This window comes from the organism of the source record quoted next, unplaced genomic scaffold (genome assembly GCF_019419815.1).
Source record: "Pyrus x bretschneideri cultivar Hongxiangsu unplaced genomic scaffold, Pyrus_bretschneideri_v1 Contig14, whole genome shotgun sequence".
NCBI lineage: Eukaryota > Viridiplantae > Streptophyta > Magnoliopsida > Rosales > Rosaceae > Pyrus > Pyrus x bretschneideri.
The window spans coordinates 1,363,779-1,373,127 of NW_025999435.1; the positions used below are offsets into that span (position 1 = coordinate 1,363,779).

At 38.4% G+C, this 9,349-nt stretch overlaps 1 protein-coding gene across 1 annotated transcript; it reads right to left on the minus strand.

Moving 5' to 3' along the window:
* Positions 1-2,429: 2,429 nt before the first annotated feature.
* On the minus strand, positions 2,430-6,058 carry LOC103962575 (receptor-like kinase TMK4). Its single transcript, XM_009375299.3, is given in 3 exon segments — positions 2,430-3,270; positions 3,717-4,104; positions 4,106-6,058. Coding segments are annotated over 3 exon segments (2,775 nt in total). The 5' UTR covers positions 5,981-6,058; the 3' UTR covers positions 2,430-2,758.
* Positions 6,059-9,349: the final 3,291 nt, after the last annotated feature.

Below are 9,349 nucleotides of genomic sequence, written 5' to 3' on the forward strand. Positions count from 1 at the left end.
TTATTAAGAATTGATTTTAAAAATATTTTCACGAGAAGCGCTTTTAGCTATTTTAAGAGCACTCCAAACCAAACTCTTATTATTAGAGTGAATTGTTATTGACACTCCAAAATTCTCATTCTGCACTCTAAACTTTCTATATTTGGAAGGAAAAAAAATACTTGTGAGGAGTGTAGAATAAGATTTTTGGAGTGCCAATAACACTTCCCTTATTAGATTTGTATCTAATCCAAAATCAATTATCAGGTCAGTAAATGGAACGATTATTATGTATTAGTATAAAATAAAGCATAGACGTTTACATTATTCACCACACAAGTACTAATTAATTGTGACAGCTTATCAACTTAGCTTACCAATCTAACCAATAAATTAACAATCCTAACTACTGAATAAACTAACTCTATGAGCTGTTATCCGCTGTTGTACAATTTTTCTTCGATACATGTCCACACTAGTAACCTCTACATAACGGAAATTAAGTCTTGCATTATAGTTTTAAAAACATGTTAGGGTTTGAGTCGGATGATCATGTTCTAATATGCTATTTACGTATTGAGGGACCACACCGTACGTGCTTCAACATCACCTAATGAAGCATGCTATTATGCATGGGTTGCTTAATTATATTTTTTTTAAAAGACTAGCTGGTGACTTTGTCATAGCGCTCCACTATTCAGGTAGTTGAAAGACTCACAGAGGCATTTCATCCCCTGGCCACCATCGTGTGCTTCATCAGCATCAGAAATCAAGCCCATAATATAGCTTGTGGGATATGATCAGAAATTCAGTCGCAAACCACTGAGTCACCCGTGATGGTTGCTTAATTATGTGTTTGACTTAGAGAGACGTTAGTCATGAAGGGACATGATAAGAGCACGAACCTACTTGTAGTAGTGTTTGAAGTGATTTTTCGCATCTCTCTGTTTGCTCATCAACTCATACTACCCAACAGCCGGTTTTTCTTCAGTATGTGTGCACTTTTTCACATCGTCAAAGTGGTTGCTTTTTTCGAGCGGGGCATTACACTCAAGGACAACACTACCACTCAAAGCACCTAACACTAATTATTACAACTTGAGCAAGAATATAGAAGGAGGCACCTTGCCCAGCCTATCATCTAGCTGTAACCACTGCAATTTGAATTACATGACCTCCTAATTCGGCTTTGACATTCAACCGTATATAAAATCGTTCACTATCTTTCCGCGTAAACAATCAATCAGATTGGTTTCATGGTCTGTCTCCTCCTTACGTTTCTAAATTATTAACAATTGATAGACATGAAAGAATACACACACACACACACACACATGTGTATGTGTGTGTACAAGCCTTTTAGGGAAGGGATCTACATTTTTGAAAAAAAAAAAAAAAAAAGAGTAATGTTATTCATATCATGTTTTTTACCACATTTTCATACTACCTTTAGTAACATTTGATGTGGACAACCACATCATTTCAATTAATCATATTTTTAAATTTAGTTCATTATTTAATAAACTAATAATTAAGAAAAACTAGTTAATAAATGATGATTGTGGTATACGAAAGGTCTTTCTCCTTTCTTTCCATGGGTTTTGCAAATCTTTCAAATGATGTGGCTATCCACATCAGATGCCACCTAAGTTGGTATAGAAATATGATATAAAAACATGATATGAATAACATTACTCAAAAAAAAAAAAAAAGAATAAGGATTAATTACAGGACCCACTCCACATCGAATGTCAATGATTCAAACCGTTTATATTATAAATCTCAATTCATAGATCATCCTTGCAAAAATTAATTCAATCCGAAACCATTTACTCATTCAATTTTCACGATAAAATTTCAATGTTTCTTAGATCACACTGATTGTCAATTTTTTTTAAACTCAATTAAATGCTTCGAATATTTCTGATTTGACTAATATTTTGCAAGAATGGTCTAAATGGGGCAATTTGAAAAATGGATAGTTCAAATCGATGAAGTTAGATGTCGTTGGACTCCACTACTCATTCCGGTCACTTTTCTTTAAGGCTCTGTACACATGCATGTATATATAAGGTCCGTATGCATGTGCAGCACTACAAAAGTCATTTTCAAACAAAAGGTCCACCCTTACAACCAACCTAACATGTTTCCATCTAACGTGCTCTCTTCCATGTGCAATTGTCTCTCTTTCTCTCTCTCTCTCTTCCAGCTTTAAATCCAATCATATCAACCTACCCCATTAATAACCAAAATCTTTGTTTATTTTGATGAAATCTTGCAAGCATAATGGCCAGAAACCTCGGGCATCATCTAAACAGATATACCCAACACAATGAATGCAACGTCAACAAAGTCTTATCCCACTTAATAGCGTCAGGGCTTATGAATCCCAGAACGCCAACAAAGCCTTATACCAAACACAATGAATGAATTGTCAAAAGAAGAAAGCAAAACGGAATGAGGAATATCATTAAACAATCACTAATGAGTATGTGAAATATCATACAACAAACTTTCTTTAATTTCTTTAATTTTTTTCTTTCTCACGATCAGTAGCAACTCAATCAAGCTGTTAGCAATAGAAGGATCAATAACTGAAGGTTCAGGCACGCATGAGATTTAGTGACACAAAGATCGCGGAAAGAACGAGAAAAAAAAAAACAATAAATACAATAAATTTGTGATACCTGCTGCTTTACTTGATCATATCTTCCCCATCCCAACTCTTTCGAGTTTCTTTTTCTTGGTTCCAAAATGTTATAGTCTATTTCTTTTTTTATCATCGACAATCCATTGAATCAAATGAGTCAGCAAATCCGGAAGGTTTTGAAGGGATGCTTGATTGAGTTTGAGAGAAGGACATATCATCAAACATCCTAGAAGTACCTTCATTGGCTTGCCATCTTTGCAACGCTTGCGGAAGGCTCATGTGCAGGTCGATGCCAGAGTTTTCTTCTTCATGGGTGGTAGGCTTCCAGTGCTCAACAAGAGGACCCAGGATGTTGACAGCATGTCCCATGTCTGGTCTCTGGTACGGCTCACGAGCAGTGCAGTATCCTGCCAGCTCAGCAACTTTGTATATGCTCTCCATTGTCTCCTCATCGGGGTCAAGAGTTTGGTCAATAGCCTTTGGAATGTTTTCTTTGTTGACAAGGACTCTGCGGAACCATGAGACCAAATGAGACCGCTCATCTGGCATTGTATCATCTAGAGCTTTTCTACCGCTTATCAACTCCATCAAAACCACTCCGAAAGCATAAACATCTACTTTTGTAGTGACTCTGCCAGTAGCTGATTATAGGAACACAAATAACATCAATGTTCTAGAATAACGACACAACGACAATTAAATCATAGAGAAAAACGTAATTCACAATTTCAAAAGTGAACAACAAATTTACAAAACTCTCAAAATCGTAGCATCTGTTCCCAGTGAATTCAAAAGTCCAGTCAACAAATTACGTAAGGGTATTATATTGTCTCTTTTCCTTACTCTTTTTGAGTTCTAGAATCTAGTCAAAACAAAACAAAACATGCAGTGGAGACAAATACTATTTCCTCCTCCAAAGGAATTGGTTGACATGTTCAATGCAATTCAGTGGCAATATTAACTTGCAGGTCTGCGTACATATATAAGTTAGCTTGATAAGCTGGAAATCTGGAATGATTGAAGCTTAGGTAAATGCACGATTGTTCAATTAATTGATGAATATCTAAAGTTAGAGGGTTTCTCTTACCTGCATATTCTGGTGCGAGATACCCGAATGTCCCTGCCAACCTTGTCTCAACAGAATACTTCCCGTCGGGCGCGTTTTTAACCAGTCCGAAGTCAGCAACCTTGGCCCTCATGTCATCGCCCAGAAGTATGTTTGAGGGCTTTAAATCTCTGTGAATGAAACTTTGTTGAGCCAAGCTGTGCAAATATTCCACTCCTCGTGCCACATCCAATGCTATTGTTACTCTCTGCTTCCAAGTCAGTGGAGGCACTCCAATCTCGCGCCATTCACATAAATGCTGTGTTAAAGTCCCTTGTGGCATGTACTCGTAGACCAAAAGTCTCTCATTGCCATTGATACAGGATCCCAAAAGCGCAACCAAATGCCTATGCCTGACCTTAGTAAGGACCTGCGATTTCTGCCTGAAACTCGTTCAATCCCTTAGTGCCTACTGCCACAGATTCCATCCGTTTGACGGCAATTTTGGTCCCATCATGCAATTCGCCTTTATAAACAATTCCAAATCCTCCTCTGCCTAATATGTTGTCCTCGCTAAAATTGTTTGTCACTTGTCTTAGAACTTGGATCGAAATCGCAACATTTCCACCCTCAAAAACATGAAGGTCACCACTGCTCTGGCTTTGCAGTTCACTTGTAACTCCATTGTACCCATTTGCGCTACTCATAACATCACTCTTAGCAATTTCTATCCCAGTTAATGGATTAGCCACCCTTCCAAATTTCTTATGCTTTTTACTAGCATAACATTTGTAGGACACAAACAATACTACCACAACGAAAATAACAACGGCAATAACTATACCAGCAATCATACCAGGGGATACCGAAGGACCATTTGATGCCTGAGCCGGACTCCCACTAGGTGTAGTTCCATTAGAACCAGTACCCGAAGGAGTACCTCCTCCACCTCCAGTGCTCGGAGTTGTCCCAATCAACACATTACCAGTTGTAACTAACTTCACCGTAGATGGAAATTTCGGAATTGCCCCACTTAGATTGTTGTTGGAAACATCAAGAAGCTGAAGCTGAGTCAAGCTTAACAAGCTATCCGGTATCGACCCAACCAAATTGTTACGACTCAACACCAAATTTTTCAAAGATGTCAGATTGGCAAAAGCAGGAGAAATGGTCCCATTGAAATGCTTGTTGTCAAAATTCACTGTGAAAACCTTTCCCTGTGGATCACAAACAATGAAGCTCCATCCACTGCAAGGCTTGTTTCCTGTCCACGAATCAGCAAGCAAAACCGGGTATCCGAAAGCCCCTGCAACCTCAAGCAGCGTGGTGACCAGCGGATCACAAGTCCCTGGAGTCGTTTGACAAAAGCTATTACCATCAACTGTGGATTTCTCCACAGTGGATCCGAAAGCCGGCATTGGACCCTGCAGCTTGTTGTTGTCCAAAGAAACGTTCTTCAAAGAAGATATGGACATCAATGTGGCGGGCACAATGCCGGTAAACTGGTTATCGCGGAGCTGAAGATCGAACAAAGTTTCACACTTTGAGAGGTCTGGGATCGGACCAGTGAATTGGTTTTTTTGAAGCCAAACCTGGGACAACTGGGTCATGTTTGCTAAGACTTCAACGGTGCCAGACAACCCAAGTACCTGATTGTTAACCCAGAGGTTCTGAATCCCAGATCCAGAAAACGTTTTGGACAAAGGACCAGTAAAGTTATTGTAAGAAAGCCTTAGGTTTTGCAAGTTCGGAAACGAATCGAACACATCAGGCAACGACCCATATAAATTCACATTACTTGCAGCAAAAGTGACCAAGCTGGAAGCTTCAGTGAGTTCCGAGGGGAAAACCCAAGAGTCGAGATTGATGTTCTGGCTCATGCTCAAAATCTGCAAGCTCGAGAGGCCCGTGAAGCAGCCGGCGGGAATGGAGGTGAAGTTGTTGGTGTCGAGGTAGACTTCTTGGAGGGAAGAGAGGTTGGCCAAAGAAGGAAAGGCGCCGGAAAGAGAGTTGCTCTGGAGAGAGAGGGTGGTGAGCTGAGAGAGAGAGTTGAGATTTGAAGGCAGAGAGCCGGAGAGACCTTTGGAGGCTAAGTTGATGGAGGTGACTCTCTTTGAAGTGTCGCAGTTGACACCGTCCCAGCTGCAGTAGGCGGTGCTTGTGGACCAGCCTTTGGGTGCGGGTCTGAGGCCTGCTGCGAGTTTTGACATGACGTCGGAGTCGTCGGCGGCGGTGGGGGCGGTGGCGACCAGGAGAAGGAGAGAGAAAGCAAGAATGAGAGCTTGTAGGATTTTCTGCTTACCCATTTCTGGGTTTCTAGAGAGAGAAAGAGAGAGAGGGGGAGGCTGCTTTTTTGGTTTGGTGTTTCTGGTTTTGGTTTAGAGAGGGAGGCGTTTTGTGCAGGAAGACGACGAAAGGAAGGATGCTGCCTCTGATCGCTACGGCTGTTGAAGCCTTAGGTTTTCGTCTTTTTTTATTTTTTTACTTTTTATTTCTTTTATCAATCTTCTTTTCTTTTTTAAACTTGTATTATAGAATGTATATAAAAACCCATTTTCAATTAATCCCTTCAAGAATGAGAAATGTAGCCGCTTAGTAAATACAAGAGGTTTTAGACTTAGATCTCCTGGATGACGAATTTATAGCTAAATTATTCTTTTACTATTAAGAGCTTGTTTGGAAATACGTTAAGAAATGAATGAAAGTGTTTTTTTTGGTAAAATGTTTTTTAAATCAATTTTTAGTAAAAATTCTAGTATATTTCTTCAAAAAACACATATCTGGTGTTTCTTTCAAAAATACTTGAATTACTTTAAGAACCTAAAATTAATTTTACCAAAAATACTTTCAGTAATTTTAAAAATAACGTCCAAACGAGTCTAAAAGAAGAATGAGAAATATTATCGTATATTAGATAGCAATTTTCGTTCTTCCATTAATAATAAGCTCTAAAAAAATTGAAGCTTTTTGCTTTTAGAAAGAAAAAAAAAAGGAACAGAGAAAAAGGTTGATGTGGGTCATACATGTACATGTTGTCCGTAGATGAGAAATCCACAGACGCAAACTGATCCACTCTGGACTTGAAGAGGCAGTGGGTCCCCCACGTGAGAATGAGCTGGTGCTTCACTGATAACGCGTGGACCTCCCACCGTTTCAGGTTCACCAAAACGGCAGAAAATACGATCCCTCCGTCATCACACCGGTGGTTTATTCTTTCCGAAGTTTCGCGTTAATTAACGCCATTTGCGGATTGCTCGTTTGAACTTCACGTAAACCCCAAGCTTCCCATTTTTTGAGAATTCTTTTAGTGTGCTGAAAGTACTTCATTGAGTAATTTCGTTGAGCACTTATTAGACATTTATCAATTCCTACCAATATATGTTAAAAACTTATGCTAGCATATGTCGACAACTACTGTTATTTATAAATGTTTGTAGAGGGTGAATGCATAATACTATAGAGTAATGTTAAAGAGTGCCAAGACTTGTCAAATAAGGTATTTTATCGAGCATATGATGCACCTAATAAAGTCGCACACAATAAAAGAGAAAAGGAAGCCAATATAATGGAAATAGGAGGAGATTGTAATTTAATTTGTCTAAGTTATTTATAGAAGTCAAACATAATACACAAATAAAATACATGGGGTGTTTGAAGTGTTAGGGTCAAGAACAACCATAGACCCCATGCTAGCTCCGTCACTAATAGAAAGTGTAGGAATTTTATTGAACCTCTTTCTAAGCCAACTTATTCTCTACACCCATATCTAAACTACATATTATTGAAACCCTCTTTGTCAACCAAAAGAGAGTCAAAAGACCTTTTTATCTTCTATCACGACAAAAATGTTAAGGACAGTAATGTAATTTTAAAGAATAAAATTTTGGTTTTTTTTAAACCTCACCTACAGTTAATTTGATCATCTCCATTTAAAAATAATAATAAAAATAAAAAAATAAAACCTCTGTTTGGGCCAAGCCCAAAATAACGATTTTGGCCCAAGCCCATAATCACTTTCGGTCCAATAAGAAAGGTGTTAGGAATTTCAGTATATTCTCACCAAGGGCCCCACCCAATAGGGATACGGTCGAGTCCTATTAGGAAATGGTTTCATTTGGATAAGGGTGAGTGGCCGAGTCCTAGTATAATAAGGAATCATCAGAGGCCAATTATCCTCTAAATAGGAAAAGATGTCAAGAATAAAAGGTTGAATTTGGGTGATAATAAAGCTAGATTCAGAATCCTACATGAACCAGGAATGACCGAAGCCCATTTGGATTTAATCAAGGAATTGAAGTCCGAGTAGGGTTCTACTTCGACTGTGAGGAATCACTACTATAAATAGAGAGAAGAGTACATCATTCAAGTCTCCCCAAATCAACACACAAAATTATCCTGCTCAAACTCTCGCTCTATGCGAAACCTCTCAAACATCTTGAGATTTTTATTTCCCTTTTTTTCCACCAACATACCTTCAGTTTGGATAAACAACATTATGTTGGCAACTTGCAACACCTTCAGTTTGGGTAAATAGCACTGGAGCTGTAGAATCAGCCGACCGAAGAGCATTTTCAGTTTGGATAAATAACAATGCTTCGAGATCCACTGGTAATCTATCCAAGTCTTGGCTAGCAAGGAATCTCTGAATCATTGTTAGAAGAGGTCATCTCATCAACCTTCTTGGTGAAGTGAGGTGTTACTAAGTTACGACATTCAACACATTGAAAGCCAAATTTGATATTGAACTTCGCAGAACTAATAGCCTTGTCTTCAGGCTTTAGAACCCGAAGGCCGAGACATGTTCCTTCATCGGCTGCGGTCACAAGATTCAGAAGTCATTAGTGCATTCAATGCCACATCAGCATTCATTCACTCCTCGACCAAGCTCAGCCAACGAGTTAGCACACCCCTCATTCAACCGAATGACATAGTTAGCTTATTAGTTATTTGGCCTGTGTGCCACGTAGGCTAAGTAGTTTTTAGGGGCAACAACCATCTCTCCCTCTCTCCCCACTCCCACCTTCTCTCTCACTCTCTTCCTCTCTCCTTCAATTTTAAAACCAAAGGAAAAAAAAATTCACATACTTTATGTGTCGGCATATACTAGTTATTTTTATTTAAACTACCAATATCTTTTTAAACCCAACTTTACTACCTAAACTACCCTCACAAATCAATTCAATATGTAAGTTTATAATTATCAAATCTGTTATACATTTTCAAACACTTTGATTGTTTTATCTATTGGTCGAAATTATTCATCTTTTGACTTCTAAAAATTTATGAAATTGTTTTGATTTTCAAATTTTTCACCATAATAAGAGAGAAATTAAGAGAATGTATTGTAGCAACCTCCCAAATCAAAAAGGAGAAACTGAAAAATCTCCTGTATAACTTTAAAAATTTATGTGTTGCTAGTACATGTGATTGTGTAAATTCTGATAGATTTGATTCGAGTAAAGATCGGAACTTGAACCTCAACTCCTGACCAGCCATTTCTTCCTTCAATTCAACTGAGTTCTTTGTTGGAAACCCATAAAACAAAATCACAGATCCACGCCCTTGATTCAAATCGAACCAAGCTCTGAAACCATTCTAGTGTGTATTTAAAATTTGAGTGGTTGTTAGCTAAAGAAAATCAAAGAGAATTTGATCTTCAAGTTGCAGAAGATGGG